The sequence below is a fragment of the Schistosoma haematobium genome, chromosome 3 (genome assembly GCF_000699445.3).
Source record: "Schistosoma haematobium chromosome 3, whole genome shotgun sequence".
Lineage (NCBI taxonomy): Eukaryota > Metazoa > Platyhelminthes > Trematoda > Strigeidida > Schistosomatidae > Schistosoma > Schistosoma haematobium.
Genome location: NC_067198.1, coordinates 3,316,056 through 3,337,165, shown reverse-complemented (window position 1 = coordinate 3,337,165; position 21,110 = coordinate 3,316,056). Strand labels below are relative to the sequence as shown.

At 36.2% G+C, this 21,110-nt stretch overlaps 2 protein-coding genes across 2 annotated transcripts; one reads left to right on the top strand and one right to left on the bottom strand.

The window, feature by feature from the left end:
• Positions 1-856: 856 nt before the first annotated feature.
• On the top strand, positions 857-19,269 carry LIN7C_2 (Protein lin-7 C). Its single transcript, XM_051212779.1, has 5 exons — positions 857-1,414; positions 2,911-3,182; positions 3,426-8,219; positions 13,908-17,107; positions 18,728-19,269. Exons 2-3 carry the CDS (start codon positions 3,023-3,025, stop codon positions 3,938-3,940), a joined length of 675 nt encoding a protein of 224 aa, XP_051068696.1. The 5' UTR covers positions 857-1,414; positions 2,911-3,022; the 3' UTR covers positions 3,941-8,219; positions 13,908-17,107; positions 18,728-19,269.
• Positions 9,146-11,875, bottom strand: MS3_00004819 (uncharacterized protein). The gene is made up of 2 exons (XM_051212783.1): positions 10,531-11,875; positions 9,146-10,484 (listed from the first exon to the last, which is right to left on the bottom strand). The coding sequence occupies exon 1, from the start codon at positions 11,044-11,046 to the stop codon at positions 10,726-10,728; it is 321 nt and encodes a 106-aa protein (XP_051068697.1). The 5' UTR covers positions 11,047-11,875; the 3' UTR covers positions 9,146-10,484; positions 10,531-10,725.
• Positions 19,270-21,110: the final 1,841 nt, after the last annotated feature.

Genomic DNA, 21,110 nt, shown 5'->3' with positions numbered 1-21,110 from the left:
ATCGGATGCACGGCCGCTGAACTAGTCTATGGCACGACATCAACGTTACCAGGACAGCTGGTCAAGAATGAACCCACAACGCCAGGAGACTCTTCTCGTTTTGTAAGCAGATTACTACAAATGATGCAGAACATCAAGTCAATACCACCTCGAGAATACAACAACCGAGTCCATCTCGATAAACATTTAGAAGTGTGCAAATTTGCTTTTGTTCGAATAGACGCGGTGAAAAAGCCACTGACACCGCCATATGAAGGCCCTTATAAAGTAATAAAACGCACTCAAAACTATTTCATTATCATCAAAAATGGGAACCATGAGACAATTTCCATAGACCGAATAAAACCAGCTTTTTATGAAGTCTCTTAAGACACAGAAGACAATACTGCGAACAGACAACCACTCCCATCTATTGCTAAGAAACAAGAGGAAGAGGAAAAACTTAGCACTACACCCTCTTGTTTAACACGTTCTGGGAGACTTATAAAACACCAAAGCGTTACGTACATTTTGCTGTATAAAAAAACTAAAACAATCAAAGCAAACAATTATCGAGGACCTACACTATCAATCTCATCTAAAAAATTTTTTTCTTTTCACATTGTTCATAATTAATCACATTTTCCCACAATTATTCGTTTTGTCACATTTTTTTCAAAAAAAAATTTATTACAATAATAAACGGGTAAACTCTATTCAATTATTTATTCATTATACACAAAAATCAACATTTCAATTTTTTGGTGTGTGTTTGGGTCATTAGCAGTTTTGCACATTATTATTATCATTGTTAGCCAACCAAGACATTAAATGATAGTGTCTTCATTTTTTGTGTGTTTATTATGCTATGCTACATCTCTGCTACATGTCACACTCATCTCCACATTTTTGTTAGCTATAACTGTAAATATTATTTTTGTATACATGTATATATCTTATCCTTACATTTTTTTTAAAAATTATAACCAGTGTTACCTCCGGACACTCTGGGGGGAGCTATGTGGAGATAAACCTGACAAGCTTATTTTGTAAATAGTTTTCAATGTTATTTGTATTTGTTTTGTCAATTTCTCACTGCATGTACATTTATCATTAAATGATTGTACCTGTTGTTTAAGTAAATGACCTTGAAGACTTTTTCCGTTGTGATACTAACAGCGTGACACACTTTTGGTTGTTCGCAAATACACTATTACACACACACGCTCCTTGTTCTATTCTCACGCGTTATCGAGCAAATCGCATTCTAAATCAAGTATTATTCATATTTTAGACTGCTGTGCCATTTCTATTACACCCTACGTCAAAGAAACTTACTGGAGTCATATTTACCTCATTGGAATTATTACTCATTTATAATTGCGGATTTTCGGGACCAAGACTCAACGGAACACGCGACAACTAGCTGATTTAAGTAACGTCCCTGAACTTTTAATTTGTGTTACTAATTTATAAATTGTTATTGTTACATTAACTTTTGGACGTAATAACTTTATCGCTAATTTTTGGTTATTATACTTTTTGGTCCACCACAAGCTCAAAACCCACCACAATGGCTTAGGTATATACACTCACTGTACCCTTAAAACATGAGATTAAGATTACTTTATACTTTTCTACGGACTAGTTCCTTCTTCTTGTATCATTCAATTATATGCAATCTTTTACATATTACTACCATTGAAGTAACTGCTTCTATGAATTTATTCAGTCTTCAGTGATAAGGGTGGGAGGTATACCACCTACATTAATCCTTGCAGTTTGTAACACTGTAGAGGTCCAATCTGGTTTTGAATACATCAGCAGGAGGTGCTGATATTACGTGTTCCGCTAGAGAATTCCAGTAATTCACTACTCGGTGCGAGAAACGAAACTCCAGACGTAAGACGACGTGATCTCGGTTTTTAAACTTTCTTCAAATGTCCTTTCAAATGATCAGTCCTAGACGGGAGGAAAAGATAAGACATTAATGTCAGGGTCATCGTTCATTATGGGATAAGCCAATATTATATTACTCCGTATTCTACAGCAAGATCACGGAAATAAATTTAGTTGTGTTAGTTTGTCTTCATAAGAGAGACCTTTTACATTTTATTCTCTCGTCGTTGGACTCGTTCCGGCATACCCGCCCCATACTGAGAGGGCGAAAAGCGAATGTCCGACGCCTTAACCGGGTTGGTGGATACGGAGGGTCCGCTCAGGGATGTTGGAAAATCCTGATTCCAAACCAATGGTGTACATAGACCCTAGAATCCTGAGAAAACAAATGGCGTTGGTCACCGGCTACCAGTTGAACATCCCTACGTTGCTCCACTGCCTTATCGATTAGACCTTTACGTCAAAGGTGGTCTCCTAAGAAGACCACCCGCTCCTGTTTGGTCTGCCAGGTAGTGTCCCAGTCCTCACACCAATCAAATGATTTGTGGCGCATATATATTTGGTGTCTTCTTGTACCAACGTTTATGTGCTTGAATAAATAGACTTAAGGGGCCCAGCCAAGACGTGGTATCGTTCCGTATAGTCATTGGCAACCAGACAGCCGTATTAGTCGGTGTAAACTACCTAGGTGATGTCCGCCTGATTATCGTAATCAGTGGTTAAAGACTTTGGATGACAGGTTTTGTAGTAGCGCAGGCGCATCTGTTTTCTATCTGCCCAAGTTATTATTTTCTGAATTCCTCATAGTTCTTTATTACATTAATTTGTATTCTCTTGAATGATATCTTCGATGTCTAATCTTTCGTATTATCGGTGATACTATTACTACATCTACTATTCTGTGATAAGACCTTACAATTTCATCTTGTATGCTAATGAGATATGACAATGTGAACCGATTTACATACATACTAGGTTCTAAGTAGTAACTGACCGACTTTTATTCTTCATTTTATTTAAACTCTTTATTAGGTGAAAGCAAGTGCAACAGCCAAAGCTACTGTCGCAGCTTTTGCTGCAAGTGAAGGACACGCTCATCCACGTGTCATAGAACTACCAAAGACTAATGAAGGTCTAGGTTTCAATGTTATGGGTGGTAAAGAACATAAGTCGAATTATTCCTGGTGGTGTTGCAGATCGTCATGATGGTTTAAATCGTGGTTATCAATTACTATCAGTAAATGGGATTTCTGTGGAGAGTGAACATCATGAAAGAGCTGTTGAACTTTTGAAATTAGCACAAGGTGATGTACCGTAGATTTTAAGATGTTTTTCTCTCTATCAATACATGTGATATTTCATTATTACAGAGTTTCATGTTAATATCCTTATTGTCGCGTTCTCACAATGCTAGAATACTCGTCTATATATGCTTGTTTTAATCCACATTATGCGTAGTATTAGTATATTCATAATTAATTGTTATACATTGTTTTTCCAGTTTAAATCATATCAAACAAGTTATAATAATCTCCTTTCCATTATAGGTACTGTGAAACTTGTAGTAAGATATACACCACGTATTCTTGAAGAGATGGAAGCACGTTTTGACAAGCAGAAAGCTCGACGTCGGCAACTTACTAGATCTTTGAAGAAGCTCAGGGACCAACAGGCTATCCCATCGGGTTTATATGAAATGATTAAACCAGTGGGAACCCATCAGCCGAGATTGTATGGATTGCCAAAGGTGCACAAAACGGGGGTCCCATTAAGACCTATTTTAGATATGTATAACTCTCCTTACCATACTATAGCTAAATGGCTGGTAACTGTATTGAAACCTCTACACGAAAAGCTTGTAAAATATAGTGTTAAGGATGTGTTCCAATTTGTTGATAAAATCAAAAACGCGAATACGTTGAGACTAAAGATGACGTCATTGGATGTAACATCGTTATTCACAAACGTCCCACTCATAGAGACTGTAGAATATATAGGTGAACAGCTGATAAAAAATGAAATTGAAACTACTGTCCCTATTAGCGTCGTGAAAGAGTTATAACTCAAATGCACCATGAATGTAAATTTCAAGTTCAACGGTGAAATATATAGACAAACAGATGGTGTTGCAATGGGTTTACCACTGAGCTTTATACTAGCTGATATTTTTCTAGCTAAACTAGAAAATGGTCCACTAAAAAAGATTCACAACTTCACATTTTACTGTAGATACGTGGATGACACGTTCATCCTCTGTAAAGATAATACGTCACCGCAAGAGGTTCTTAGACGATTTAATGAAGTGCATCCAGCCATTCAGTTTACATCTGAAGAAGAGAATGATGGCCGAATAGCCTTTTTGGACGTTCTCTTGACTAAGAGAGTGGATGGATCGTTAAAAAGGAATATAAACAGAAAAAGTACTTGGACTGGGCAGTATACGAATTTCATGAGCTTTGTACCTCTACAGTACAAACGAAATTTGATCAAAAACCTTAGCTACCGTATTCGCATTATATGTTCTGCTGATATAATCGAACAAGAGCTTACCACCTTGCATAATACTCTCAGGGAGAACGGCTACCCTAGAAAGTTTATGATTAAATATATGGTCACGAAGGCGAAATACAAACAGTGAAGAAGAAATCCTTGTTCATGCGTCTACAATTCAGAGGGGATGCGGCTAGCGAAATACTAACTCAGAGACTACGTAGGACAATACAAAAGTCTTTTGACGCCGGAGAACTGCGATTAGTATTTTCTACGCGCCCAATGGTTACACCGAAGCTAAAAGATGAATTACCTAGAATGACCACCTCATTTTGTATTTATCAGTTCAACTGCTCCTGTGGAGCAAGTTATATTGGTCAAAGTTCTAGGAATTTACATTTTCGTGCTCGTGAACACCTTCCAGCGTGGTTAAACAAAGGTTTGATGAAGAAGGTGAACAGCTCAATATTGGCCCATTTAGTACAAACCGGTCATAGTGCCAGTATAAACCAATCTTTTTCAATTATTTATAAGGTAAGTAATTTTTTGCCAAAATTGGTCAGACTGAAAGTCCTTCAAACGGCTGAAGCAGTAGCCATCCGAATGAAGAAACCGGAGCTATGCGTACAGAAGAAATATGTTCAACCACTCCTCCTCCCCTGGCCAACATCAAGGCCAATTAATCAATCGTAATCTTAACTATTGAATGACCCAATTTGACTATTACCTTTCGTAGTCAATTGTAATTGTCCATGTAATCTTTATTCATAATTCTTTGTATTATTACTATTATTAGTATTATCGGTTAAATATCATGATTCATTCACTTCGCATTCATCCCTCCGTATCACTTCTTACTTATTTGATCGAATTGTAATTGCACTATTATTTCTGTGTCACCCTATTTGACCCATATTTATTCTGATCATGGATCTTAAAATTTTCATTTAACACATATGCAGATTCAAGTTAACATTTTATATGAGTCATATTAACATTAACAATTTTATTGTATTTTGTTTATCACAATCCTAAATTCACATGCTCTAAACGATGTACATTGCCTTTACCTTGGCCATTTTCCGGATTACTAATTTGGATATATAATTGTAGAACCTGAAGAGAATTTATCGAAAAGAATATTCTTCGTTCAAATATTAGCCTTTTAGGTATGTGTGCATTTTTATGGATTATGCTGAGACATGTACATGTATGATATATGATCACTTCAGCTGTGAGGAAATAACAATGGTAGAAATTCCGCTGAATATATGTTTGTAGTCTAACGACTATTGTCTGTGGAAGCAAGTACTAGATTTGAGGCAATGGATGTAATGAGATACGAATGATCCAGTAAACGTTAAGGTGGGAATGTACGTTCGCTGGATCCGAACCCAGGGCCTTGATCTACTGGGCCACTGAGGAGTCCTACAATAGGACGAAACGGCCGTTCAGTGCTTCCAGGTTTTCAATGGTGATCTGACATCAATCAGTTCATGATCTCAATCAAAAACTTAATAATCTCCACAACCGTTATGCTGATAATAATTTTCTTCCTTATCCTTTGATTAGTACGTACCCTCATTTAATATTTAGTCTGGAATCCATTTTATGACACAATATTTTTTATTTTCCTATAGATATATATATACTTTCCATATAACTAAATATAAATCTGAATGTATAGTTTAAGTAAGTGATTTCGTCGAAAACAAAAAGAAATTACTTCACTGAATTCATTTCTGATTCGAAGAAATATTCATTTCAATAAACTTCTCATCAGGTTCTACAATTATCTCAGATCCAAATTAATAATCTATAAAATTGGTCAGATTTAAGGCAGAATAGATCATCTTAAAATTGTAATATGTGAATCAAGGATTTTGTTAATGTTAGAGTTGACTAATATGACTTCAGAAACAAATACAATCAAGTGACCCAATAGGAGCAGAGGATAAACATCCATCATCCTCTATTGCTAAACATATAATTGAAACAGGTCACAAGATTGATCTAAATTCAGCTTTTGTAGTCCTGTATAAAAGTGTAAAAGGGCGTATACTAAGGTTTATTGAAGCCTTGGCCATACGAAAATCCAAACTCCCTTTGTGTGTTCAAAAACAGTTTGTCTTACCTTAAACCTACCCTGGTAATATTGACTTATTATCCAGAGTGATTAGGTTTCGCTTTGTGTTCACATTATTATTATTATTACTCTTATCATTATCCTTATTTCCTCTTACCTTGTTTCCTGTCTAGTTGACCTTTTATTTTTATATATAAATGCTCTTAACAAGTATATGTGTGATCAGATTGTTCGAAATGTATTGCGCTAATATATCACGTAGTTCTGATAATCTTCGTCTTCTAATATCATTATCGAAGTTTCAATAGTTGAAATCGTAAGTCATTTGAAGCTAGACCACCTCCACTGCTGAGGAGTCCCACAGTAGGACGAAACGGCTATCCAGTGCTTCCAGCTTTTTCATGGTGGTCTAGCTCCAATTGACTCATAATCTTAACTATGGTCAACATGGGGTGAGAGAAAGAATAATGTAATTACCAATGGAAAATTACATAATATGTAGAAAAATATGAATTAGGTAAAGTATAGTAGATAGGGGTGGGTGCTGAATAAATATCTCGAAACGGTTATCAAGTGGTATAATAATAACAATGATAATAATACTAATGACAATGGTAAGATGTGTGGATATAACAATGAAAACTAATCAAATTACGTCACCATATTGTTAAATTGATTATTGACTATTTGGGGCCGAAATTAGTCAGGGTAAAAGGAGGGGCTGAACATATTTCTTTTGAATACGAAGCCCTGGCTTTTTGATCTGAATAGCAATCGCTCCAGCTGTCTGATGGGATTGGGTAGACTGTTGTTAACACGGTCTATTATTGTGAAAGATTTCTCAATGTTAGCTGTATGTCCTGTTTGAATGAAATGAGCCAAAATGGAGCTGTCGACAGTGTTAACTACATCTTTGCTTAACCATACTGAGAGGTGCCCACGAGCCAGTATATACATATTCCTAGAACATTTACCAATATAACTTGCTCCACAGGAGCAGTTGAATTGATAGATAAAGAAAGAAGTGGCTAGTCTAGGTAATGTATCTTCCAACCTCGAAGTGATCATTAGACGTGTGGAAAACATTGATTGTAGTCTACCTGCATTAGAAGTTCTTTGGATCAATCTGCGTAACTAGTCTTGGTATTTCACTAGATACATCGCCTCTGAATTGTATGCGTATATACAGAGGCTTTTTGCTCACGGTTAGGCATTCCTTATACTCTCTTTCATTGGTTATATGTTTATTTATAAATTTCTCCGGATATCCGTTTTCTTTCAGGGTCGTGTGCAATGCCCTTGTTCTGTCTTCCACTGCATCTAGAGAGTATATAGTCTTGATCCTGTGTTGAAGTGTTTTAATCAGGTTCCTTTAGTATTGTAGAGGAACAAAACTAAAAAAATTGTGTACTGGCCCGTCCTTGAGTTTTCTTGTTTATGTTTCCTCTTAATGACTCGTCTTTTCTCTTTGTAAGTAGGACGTTTAGAAATTCTATTTTACCTCCATTTTCTCATTCACATGTGAATTTAATGGACAGATGAATTCCATTGAATCGCTCGAGTGTTTTTATCAAGCCAGTATGGTCGTTACAAAGGATAAACGTATAGTCCATATATCGACAGTAAAATGAAAACTTATCAATCTGTTGTGTCAGTGGACTGTTTTCTAGTTTAACGAGAAAAATGTCGGCCAATATGGGACCTAGGTATGAAACCATCGTGACAACATCTATTTGTCCATACATCTGACCACTGAATTTGAAATGTACGTTCATAGTAAATTTTAGTAATAATTCCTTGATGATCTCCATAGGGATTTTTGTATCTACTTCTTGTTTTCCAAATTGTTCACAGATATATTTTTCAGTCTCTCTGAGTAGGACACTTGTGAGCAATTTTGTTACGTCAAAGGACATCATCGTTTGACCTTTAGTACGTATGTTTTTGAACTTGTCGACGGACTGAAATATATCCCTAATACTATGTTTCACTGGGTGTTTGTAGAGTGATTATAAAATGGTTACTAACCACTTTGCTACAGTATGATAAGGGGAATCGTACATGTGTAAAATTATCCTCAATGGGATTACCGAAAGTACACATACCAGATATCCCATTGAGACCAATTTCGGACGTGTGCGAATCCTCCCATCATACCTTAACAAAGTATTTAGTAACCATTTTAAAACCACTCTACAAACACCAAGTGAAGCATAGTGTTAAGGATGTACTCCAGTCCGTTGACAAGGTCAAAAACATACACACTAAAGGTCAAATGATGATGTCTTTTGACGTAATGTCATTGTTAAATGTGGTAAAATTGGACACATAAAGGCAGGGTGTAATACTACTGTTCATTTCGCCGCAATTAATGCCAAACTTTGTCATTCCGACACTATTAAGTTGAGTGATTTTAATGATCATTTATCTTTGTCCACGATTCCGAAAAGCAGTATCGAGTCTTGTAGCATTCCAGAATTAAATGACATTCATAATCATTGTGAGATAAAGTATTCTAGTCAATCAACTTAACAAATTTCTGATGTAGTTGTACGAGATATCGTTTATCCTAATGAGTCACATACTTCCGATGAAATTCGTTATACGTCTGAGGGAAATATGTTGAGTGAATTAAATGGTGATCGGAAATCTGATGCAGTTTTGAAGGATGTTGATTTTTTTAATGATCCGTTATTCTCCAATAATAATCTTAAGTATGGGACTGGGATGACTGTTTAGGCTTTGATGTTTGTGCAAATTAATAGTTTTTTTACTTGATCGCTCACTTATAACGAATTCTAAATATAGCACGTCCAGTTGTACACCTCTGGTTCTACGTGCCTCAAATCACAATTTTTCGAGAATTCTTACCGAATGCACTAATTCTTTAGTTCTTTAGGTACATAGTGTATCCGACAGACTGTGTATTGGATGTAAGCACTGTATCATCTGGAATGTACTCATTAGTATGATAGCTTTTATGGGATCTTTTTCGTGACAGAATGTTTAGCATTTCTATGTTGCAGTAGAAATGTATCTACTCCCTTCTCCAGTTCAATAAATGTTGAAGTAGATATAGATTCAATAGCAGTTTTTAATATTGTGACAGAATTTTCTGCCTGACCATTAGAACAAAGGTGTTTGGATGCAGTGAATAGATTTCTGCACTTTATACTGTTCAACCAGGTAGTAAATGCATCTGCAGCAAAATGAGGACCGTTATCAGTCACAAGTACCATGGTGACCTTAACGGAAAACGTTTCTTGGTGCTTGAATTTCAAAGTCAGAATATGGTGACGTTGTGAAAAAGCTTCAGGTTACTTAGAAAGAGGATTAATGACTACAGGTGCATAGTATTGTCAAGAAATAGATCACAATGTTCTACATAAAGTATTTGTTAGGTCTCAAATGATACTGGTCATTGAGTCAACTTCAAAGGATGATTTTCTCAATTATAACATTCCTCACTATTATTTTCTGTATGACATATATCTGCATTTACCTCCGATCAACAGTCAAATATGGAATATGAATATCTTCAAGGAAAGGACTGCGTATTCAAGGAGGGATAACATCACGATCGTTTAAACACAAAATACCACGACGAGCAGTGGGTAACTCAGGAGATTTACATTTCAGTTTAGCATTCCATCATTTTCGTATGGTAATGAATATACATTCCAAGTATCAACGAGTTGTTCTATAGAGATCTATATGACACACCGGTAGACGTTGTACTGGTAAACAATCTGTAGTTTTGACAGGCTATTTGAGGGTTTTTGAGATATACGATTGACATGTTGGATTTGTTTGACACTTTGATGGATTGCATGATCATAATCAATCAGAACAATACTTCATCGTTAATCTGTAGTAGCTTGAAAACGTGCTCAGAATTTTTTAGGATGATAAGTGAACTTCAAGGTTAGATAATCTGTAACAGTGGTGGATTTGATTATATATAAATATTTATGTGGGCGTTCAACAACCCGAAACGCAGCTTATGCTGCCCACTCAGTTTCTAGATAATCTTTTTGATCAGTAGTAACTTAGTGTTTAACAGACTTCTTGCTTACCTTGTTTCTCCTGAGGTCCACAAATACCCATATGTGATGCATCTGTAATAAGTATAGAAATTACACAAAGAGAGTAAGTTTGAAGAACAGCGACACTTTAAAGAAACGTTGGTCAACTTCGTAGGCATGACGCATGTTCACCACCCCATTTCTATGAATCGGATGTCAAAATGTGAAATGAACGACAAGCAAAAATTAGGAATAAAACAGCAAAGATATTAAAGAGCACCTACTCGTTAACTTAGTTCTATAAGACTTTTTGGAGAATGCATTTGTCAGTGAAGCTAATTGTTTCATATCTGGTTTAGAACCGTTAATGTCACTAAGCGTACCAAGACATTCGAAACTTGACACACAAAATGAACACCTACTTGTATTTCCTTTAATATTTTTCTGTGATCGCCAGTGCAGTAAAGCAATAAGTCTCTGATGATGCGCTGTTATATCAGAACCATGAATGGTATGATCATTCTGATAAATCTCAACAATTTTACGTTCACTGGCTACATTATTCATGACTTCCTGAAATATAGCTGTAGAATAAGTTGAACCAAATGGAAGAAGGTTGTATTTAAGTAGACCAAAGTAGTGTTAATCGCTGTAAAAACAGATGAAGATTAATGTTGGGGAATCTACTGCGACATGTAGATTCAGTGATTCTGTAACGACCAAATAAAGACAACCATTTCTCCATTTGTCACACTTCATTTATATCCACATTTATGATTTATATCTAATGTTTCTCTGCATCAATGGTAAAGAAACCGATAAAGTTGTTTGCTTATATACACATACATTACCGCGATTATTGAAAAATAAAATTGTAACAGTAGGAAAACTCATTACATGTGACGTTACTAACACGAGTCTGTTTTCCTTATTGCAGGACAACAAAGAGTAAGCGCACTGGAAGGAGAGGATCAAGCTCTACGGAAGCTGAACCTGCAGAACGATAGACAAAACTATTTTGTAATAAGTTTTCTCTTTTTGTAATATGACCGCATTAAGACGTCTGTAATCTACGCACAGTTGTAGTAAGGAATGTTTCTTTTTCACTAAAACAATAGGCGATGTCAAGGGGGATGATGAGAGAACTATAATATTTTTGTGCTAATCTAGTTGTTTTAACGTTCTGAAACAGATAAAGTTTAAAGCCAAGCTGCCCTTGTTCTTACTAGAGTTTCACTTTGGGTCTGTGATCGCCATTATTGCGTTTACAGTTCTACTAGTATATTTATAGTGCAGCACGTTGCATTAATGCTTATTCGGAAGCAGGAACGATCTGAAACAACAACACAACAGTCAGAACTGGTAACTGCCTCTGAATTGAGAACACGGCGTACTGGCACAACAGAGATATGTTTTAAAATTGAAAGACGCGGTCATATTACAAAAAGAGAAAACTTATTACAAAATAGTTTTGTCTATCGTTCTGCAGGTTCAGCTTCCGTAGAGCTTGATCCTCTCCTTCCAGTGCGCTTACTCTTTGTTGTCCTGCAATAAGGAAAACAGACTCGTGTTAGTAACGTCACATGTAATGAGTTTTCCTACTGTTACGAGAAGACAAATTAAATCCTTCCTAGAAACCGGATGTGGCTAATAGATCCGAATTTATTATAGATAAACAAATACTATTCTACGGAATCAACGAATTCTTTTGCTGTGTTTGATATTCGATGTTGCAATCCATCGTTATCAAAAAGCCGATTTAAGACCCGTGGTTGAAATTTTAGACTTTGGATTATGCGAAATGATTTCATGAGTCTATACATCAGCATAAATTTTTGTGGAGTGCCTTCGGGGCTTCTCGTGTGGAATATATTCACACAATCAATCGTAAAGTCAATAATACAATTGTACCTCAGCTTCATATAGAACACTGTTTAACCTATCAACATTGGGGAATCAATAATTTCCACCAATTATCCCTGCTATTATGGGTAGACTGTCAGCTATTTAGTGTAAGATTGGTGTTGAAGCTTGCTATGAACCAAATATAACCGATTTCTGGGCGTAGGTTTCTTTAAAGCGGTCCGTTATTAGACCCCACTATAATCTATACTATCACTATACGCGATAAAATTTATGTGTATTAGGTACTCTCACAAAATTCGACTGACTGCACTCGTTCAATGATGGTACTAAATAGTCAAATACGTAGTGAAACGGGAAGATATAGTTTTATGCAGTTGATAACAGGAGGACAAATGTGAATCCGAATGGTGATTATTTGTACCAGGTCGTTTATTTAAGTGGCCATCAGCTTATAAGTAAGGTAGACAATGAATGGGACACAGACAAGTGGGCAGGCATATACAGGAAAGCCGAAAATTGAGGACGTATAAGTCTAAAGTGCTACAGTTATTAGTAGTGTAGAGTTATTGAGTAAATTAAAGTGAGTCCGTTGTCACATATCATGAGATTACCAATGTCTGCACGATAGTAAACATAAGTTTTCGTAAGTGTATAAGGGAATTCTACTGTTCCTCTGTACATAGGAACGAACATAACTGCTTTCTATTCGGGAGCTTGTTTTTCCTCAGTAAATGAACACTCGAAGAAAAGTTATAGCTTTCGGGATAAACTAAATATTTTCTGAGAGGTTTTTCGCCTTACATATACTACTACATGACGCTTAGCCCTAACTCCATTTCTCCACAATCGATAAAAACCACTAGGAGCTAAGCGTTTTACTATTTCAATATGAGGTTGTGGGGATTGTCAAATTTTATTTACTCCATGAATCATTTGATTTTTGACGATCACTGAAAATTTTGAAGTACTAGACAGCTGTTCCTTAATAGTATGCGGCTTATCGGCTGAGCGAATTCAAGAATTTGGACCCAGTAATCAAATCCAAGGCTTGCAACCTTGGGATCGAACACAACCAGTTGACCACTTAGACGTATTGTTGAATAATCAATAATCTTGTGACGAAATATGACAGTGGTACTAAAACTTTAACAGTTTAACAGCTTAGTTGCTTAAATGTTGATGTCGATCCTCTGGATTTACCTAAGAATTCCGCCTTTATCAACAATAGAAACATGAGTCTGCCCAGCCTATGCTAACAGTCTACACGCTCTGGTGACCACAATTCATTCATTCTTTGTTTTGAAGAATGGTTCGATGATTCTGTTCCCATTAGACTCCCATCCTATAAGTGTTTTTCCCGACTCCTTGAACAGCAACGAATCAACTCACTGTGTGTGGAGCATTTTCTTTTTCGAAACAGAGGTGCAGCAGAAGCTCTCTTGAATCCATTCTTCTCTGTCCAGCTGGTGTCTAATTTGTTTCTCTGATTACGAAAACCGCGAAGTTGTATCTACTCACTTCCGTGTGATCTAATCGAATGAATTTTGATTTGTCACTCCTAGGTTTAAAAAGAATATTGGCATTTTGGTCGTTACAACTGTTCTTCAATTCACTGTACGGAGTTTGGACGATCGAATTTATTTACTGCGGTTAGCGCTAGTTTGGCGAAATTGTTTTCTATGGGATGGGGATGCCAACACTTTGCACAACGCTCCATCTTTGCACGGGTTTTAGTCAGACAATAACAACAGAAGAGCTACAGGCGGAATGTAATTGGTGCCATACTTATGTTATTTCTGTGCGAATTGTACTTTGCCATGCACAACTTACTAACTCTTATAGACTTTCAGTATCCTTCAATTAAGTTACGTCAGTGAATCATTTCTCGATATATGTCGTTCGCAATAGCCAGAATTTTCAACCTTGCTGTGGTGAGCTTAAATGTTTTATCGTACTCAATTCTGTAATTTAAGAAACCATAATTTCTCAGACTCAAGTGAACGTTGCATTCAAGGGTTCGAAGATTCAAGTGTTGAAGCAGTAGTAACTTTCTTTCTACAGTGAGAAGTTATGACTCCTTGTCACCCAGTGACTTCATTGCGATCCCACAGAATGTCGTCTGGAAGTCTTTCGGTGTCACAAAATGTGGATAATGGCGAAAATCATTTGTTAATGCTGGTTTTATTTCGCGCTTCCATTTTCACATGTTGTACATGGTTTTATTTCCAGAGTTATCAATTAACTGCAAATCTGATAAAAAGTGGTACTTCTCCCACTTAGAACTATTGAACTAATGTTCTACATTGAACGGGATATTCATAGAGTCCTCGCGGGCTGGAATGTCTCAACATCAACAGATACATAAGGAACCAATCAAATTCCAACCCTCTCATTGATTCGCACAAATAACCTACTAGCCGGAATGAGCTCACTGACCCTCGATGCCTGAAGGTAAAGTTTCATAAGAAGCGAAAATGACTCAATTAGGTCTTAAAAAAACATCAAAGCAATGAAGAAACGGGCAGTAGACGATGTATTAAAACGTCTGCCAGAAATTCGTCAACTCAATTAAAAATAAGCAATCTACGTTATCTTTGAAAATCCGGCCGCAAATATTTCCTCGGAGCGTCTTTTAAGACTGACATTCGCAGAGGCCAAGTATACTGGTTTAAATTAGATTGGGGATGCAGCCAAATTAGATATACTTCTTCACTTCATGCGAAAACAACGTGGCACAGTCACATCCAAACTTGTTCTTATAATATTCAAGACGTAATGACAGTCTCATCACGATCTCGCAAACGTTAATGAACCCAGTCTGTACAAAGTGATATCAGTCTCTTATATTCAGCACAAATATGAGTGATTAAGTGAATGTTGGAGTCAAGAAATCAAACCTACGGAGACAGAGGTAGATATTTGGTGTTATTTTCGCCAAGCTACAAGAGAATAAAAGATTATCTAATAATGACGCACACGCCCTATACTTCAAGCCATCAACGTCTTAATCGAACATCAACAGAACAACGCTTAAGCTAAGACCCAAAAGAGTTTACATCAAAGGGCGAAAATCGAGGTATTCTCACACTTATTTCTCATTTGCAGTCCCTCCCATTCAGGATGCTCTCCCAGTCGAGATTAATACAGCTTCCGCAATGGATTGCCTTAATAGGAGAATTGATAAACGCATAGTGTTTAATCGTTCACCTTTAACCGCTTGGAATGGCTGTGCTTGATACATGTCTTGTAACTTACACAGTACAATAGTTAACACAAGTCAGTAACTCATTCCCATTTATCTTATTTTCACATTTGTTTGAATTATCTCTCACAATTCGGCTTGCTCACACGGCCTGGATCACAATAAAGTAGCTAATTTATTTAGTCAACCACAGTAATAAACTTCAGCTCTTAGTAAGTGTATTTTATTTTACAGTGTCACTAACTCACTTTGCGCCCGATAATTTAATGTTCGCTGGTTCCAGAAACCACAATGCTTTGATAAAAACGTGTTAGCTCAGATTTCAAAATAAAAAACCCACAAATAATCACGAAAATGGGTAGAATTAATGCAGTTTATTGGTTAAACTACCCTCTACCGCACTTTGGTAAAGACGCGAAGCGTTCTGATTCAACAAGAAGCAACTTCAAAGAAATCAATTAGTCGATAGCAGACAGACTTTTAAGTTATTTTATAGCGGATGTGTTTTAATTTACAATTTTCTAATAAGCACCATATAAACAGAGTGATGAAGATTCAAATTTCATGTCGAAATCCACAAGTCGAAACAAGCCAGAAAAGGGAAAGAACATCAATGCATCTTTCATCGTTCAAGACGTGATCCCTGGAAAAGCTTCAGAATCAGAATGGTCAGCATGAAATTATTCGTTATCTGTTCAGGAATGAGTTGATTGAAGATGATTTTGCTGAAAAGACATGTTTTGATATCACCAAAGATATAGTTGATGAAACACTCAGTGCTATATTCCAGATATATTTAAAGGACCAATTAATACCTTTCACAGTTCATCAAGCATCTCTGTGCCTCATGCAATACATTGACGTAAATAGCGCCACACAATTTTGTATATTAAAATGCGTAGTTGGAATTCATGTCCTGTGATCAAGGAGAGCCTTATATTAATCTTAATCCAGAGTGGTTCGAAGATGAACGTACGTGCTGGTTTTTATAAACGGACTATGTTTGTTAGTTGCTGAATCAAGTAGAATAGATTCATGGGCTTGTAGCGTGGCGTCGAGTTGGGATTAACTGTGAACACCGCTACAAAGAAACACGTGCCAGAATAGATCAGAAGGCGAGGGTTGGACGTAACCAAATAGATCCATAAAATCTCCGAGAAGCCAAATATCAGAAGGCAATTAATGGACCAAGTCGAGGTGTATATTTGCTGGCGATCTCGTGGCATCGAAAGGATACCGAGATCGTGCCAGGATACAACCTTGGTTACAGAAGGTAACCGAATTCGCGCGAAGTTACAATCGAAGTGTGTGTACAAGAATGGAAGCACAAAATAGCTGTCATTAGCACAGTCAAACAAAAGCACATTAAAACAAACACTGGTACAGTTGGTTATAATAATAATTGTTTTTATTAAACCAGTTGTGTTCTCGTGATAAATGTGAGTCACTACAGGCTCAAGGAGCGATTTCCAAGACTTCTTATGCAAAGATTTCAGACAATCTACAACCCCAAAATAATCATCAGGTTTTACAAAGGCTTCAAAATAGTCTTATCCACAGGTGAGTGCTTCCGTGTTTCATTTGACGAACGTATTTTTTGTCATGAACATAATGCTACTTTAGTAGTTTTGAATACGCATAGTATGATAGTTGAACTCGTGAGTCATTTAAAGCTAGACCACCATGGTAAGCCTGGATGCACTGCACGGCCGTTTCGTCCTGACACGGGACTCCCCAGCAGTGCGCATCCACGGTCATGCCCGTGAGATTTTAACTCAAGACCTATCACTATCGCACGCGAACGCTTAACCTCTAGACCACTGAACTGGGATCCAATGGTACAGTTGTTGATCGGAAAGGGAGGCAAAACGAAATAATGCACAATGGAGTAGGCGAGTATGCCAACTCGATTTTACCAGTATTTATAGTCAGATAAAAATAAGCCACAAACATGTGATGAGTAAGCTATGAAATGCACACACGCATGGTCATAATATGACTTAAGAAAGATAAATAAAGTAGCTTTTTCTAGTGCTTTATAGGCTAAACATGGCGACCGACACTAAATAGCTCCTTGTAGAAAACAGCACATCGTTTAAATTAAATGTTTGATTTCAAAATAACACTGAAATGATGTATGGTTAACGTTATCAATACTCAGCGGAAAAGTACTATATCCGATAAAGTATAGTGTCCCGTGAGGGGTGAGTATATTATATGAAAGTGTTATGCTTATATAAAAAGGTACGTGCGTATCGTAAAGATGCGAATAAAATGAAAGCGTTAGCATGTTATTATGAGTCAGTTAGTAGGCGTACAAAAACGTAACATGCATTTATGCCTTCTGAAATACTACAAGTACTCTCGAGTTTTGCACGTAAAATAGGCTTGGATTAAAGCTTCTCGCTACACCACACTTTTTCTATCATGTTGAAGTTGTAGTGTAGGTTTTGCCTAAAGTTATTAGAAGAGCTTAGAAAGCTGATTCAGGCGTTCAGTTAGAAGACTTATCAGATCGTCCTTAAAGAAGAAAACACTAATATTCTTGTCAATTTGAGGCTGACGCTAATGATGTTACCAACGACAGTAGTGCATTCTTACAGTTAAACTATACAGTTGTGGAAACGTACGTACTTACAAAGTTCTACGTTGTCGCTAGCTGACTGACTGATCCTATTATTAATCATGTCTAATTTTTCTTTAACAAATCAGTCGATTAGATAGAATGATAAAGTGAATGGATAACTGAATTAATTATAGACTTTTAGGCCTAAACTGGAAGTTCGAAACGATTAGATTTCAGAAGAGAGAGTCATGTGAGAATATATATAAATATGCCTTATGTAATCGAAACATTGACAGATTTTTCGGCTAAAGTAGCACGACTTTAAATTATCTATCTCTGGATGACGAGCAAGGTCAAAGAGTAACCAGTGATCCCTCACTTTCATTTGTTGCAAAATATTAGTGATTTCAAGGATATTGTTGAGACCCGAAACCAGACAAATACCTTGTTACTACATAGAACTCCTTAATACTGTTGAATTTGTGATGTCATATGGAAATGATCCCAGGTTCGTTAGATCTTTTAATGTTCAAAAAGAATCATTTGTATAATTTAAACAAGCAAATTCAAGGTTTAAAACGTTCCAATTTATATATTTTATTTTATTATTTCAGAAATGAAGATGTCAGTGACAATAAAGCTATTCGTAAGGAGCATATTGTTGATATGTCCCATAGTGAAAATCTCCACCAAATATCTATTCGACAGAAGAAGCCTCAAAAGCTGAAAAACGATTTTAAAGACGGTAAACAAATTCCTTAAACATCTAATACTATTCATGCAAAAAATAATCACTGAAAATCGGAGATCACTGGTGTTACAAATAAATACTTCGTCCTATCTGTTGCATCACTTCGTCTGAGCTTCCGAAATTCATTTCACACTTATTCAGTATTTATTGGACGGTTTACACACCACTGAATCCCTAGTTATTAAGGTTACTTAACTTTGAAAATATTCATTGGAAAACAAGGTGAACTGATAAACATCTTTTTCACATGGTATCAAAATGAATCAAATTTACCTGCTACCAGGTCACTTGTTATTTAAGTCCATCCTAAACGAAAATGTGTAGGTCAGTATTGCTTGTTTCAATGAAAACTGTACACTAGTACTAAAAGCTGGAAGATGCTGATAATTAAAAGTTCTACTTTCTTACTTGGAATACTCATTATATGTTCTTAAAACAATGACATTCTTTGAAAGTTCTAAATTTACAGTTCCCCTTGTTCATTTTTATGACAAGATGTGATATACTTTTGTTTATTTGTGTCAGATAGTATTGATAAAGTCTTTAGTTTCAATATGCACACATTGTTATGGAGGAAACGTTATTGCGAAGAGCATTAACGTTTTTGGGATGATTGTTGTTAATAAGTGAATTGAGAACCGTTGAGAATCAAGACGTATTATCCGAACTTGAGGATATGAGCACCAATGACCATGCAGAAGATTGCATTCAGTACTATAACACCTCAAAACTACCATGATAGCTTAAGGGCATTCAGTTAAACTCCAGTGTTTCTCACCTTGACTTTCTGTTGATCTGTAACATAACACAGTTTTAATTCAATGATTTATATAAGCTCATTCTTAATGTTTTTATTTGCAATAGCATCATCTACCATCGTAAAATGAGCCACTTGTCAGTATGATTTCCCGTCGCTAGTACTCAGATCGCCAATCGACCAGCTTATGTTGGCACATTTGCATCTTGACTAGATAGTCATTATACCTGGCATACAGATAGAGGTGAAATCAAGGATTCACATATCATCCTTATCAATGAGTCATATCAAGGCAATCTACTCAGGGTGCACACGTGGGATCCGGGACAGATCAATCTCAGTCCTGAATATCAACAACCGGGAATTACAAACCTTGTCTAATGACTTCATACCTTTTAAAGAAGTTACCTGCTATAAGCCCTTGGTAGCTTGATGGAAAATGACTTTGTATTAATAACCGGGTTCTAATACGAGGTTCTAGTCCCACGGTAAATATGAACAATATGATGCGAGCATATCCAATTGACAAGTTTCAAATAGGATGAAACTCATGTTCGTAACATCGCTCCTAGCCATATTCTAAATGTAATAAAGCTTTTTAATGATATTGGCATCTAATAAACTTTCTTTCCAATTATAGATCACACCCGTATGCCTACCGATCAAGGAGATTCCATCCCTCAACTAACTAAACAGTTGAAAGATTCTACATGGAAAACATCTATAGAAAATGTTTCAATGGAAGTGAGATAATTTACTAATTCTTTTTTCAATTTCTTCAAAAGAATATCTCAGTTAAAAACGACAATACCAGTAAAGAATATAGTCTAACTAGAAAGAAACCAATGAAACCACTTATGAAACCACTGCCTGAAACTATGGTAATTATGGTCATTGTTGAGTGTATATACTAAAATATTCTGTCAGTTTTGTTTATTGTTAGATGTGTGATGGCAGACAACAGAAAGCTTTGTTTGATTTCTGACTGGAATCCTTTTTATGGGTCATAGATAACCGTTGATGATAAGGCTCACATTAAAGCGAACCGATTACCTAGTGATTCCAGGTTCTCAATGGCTGTCTAACTTTGGTCGGTCTTGTCTTTTTTTCTACGTACATTAAAATTTGAACACTTAATTTCACCGTTTCGAACATTGTATTGTCTCGCAGTACCAGCAAATTTTGGATATGTTACATCAGATTACACGATAAAGAAAACTAACTTTGATATTTCCGTTCAGGCCAGTTGTAAAAGACGAAGAATGCGATCATTCATAATTTTTAGATAAAAGCGCAAACTACTTTTTTATTTGATAGTAGTTAAACAGAACTAGTAAAATACTGTCTCAGGCTGAATTGGAGCATTTTTAAAAATTATATTTAGCTACAAAACAAACGAATAAATGGATCTGGAAAACTAGTTTTCGACCATGAAGGAAATCTACTAAGTGTACCTAGATTATATCCAGTCAATAAGAGGCAAGATGAA

What these genes read in the sequence shown, in the direction of transcription:
- LIN7C_2 (XM_051212779.1), top strand. Translation starts at nt 3,023, where the DNA reads ATGTTATGGGTGGTAAAGAACATAAGTCGAATTATTCCTGGTGGTGTT. An exon ending in ACTTTTGAAATTAGCACAAG is followed by an intron (nt 3,183 to 3,425) that starts GTGATGTACCGT and finishes TTTCCATTATAG; the next exon opens with GTACTGTGAAACTTGTAGTA.
- MS3_00004819 (XM_051212783.1), bottom strand. Translation starts at nt 11,046, where the DNA reads ATGAATAATGTAGCCAGTGAACGTAAAATTGTTGAGATTTATCAGAAT.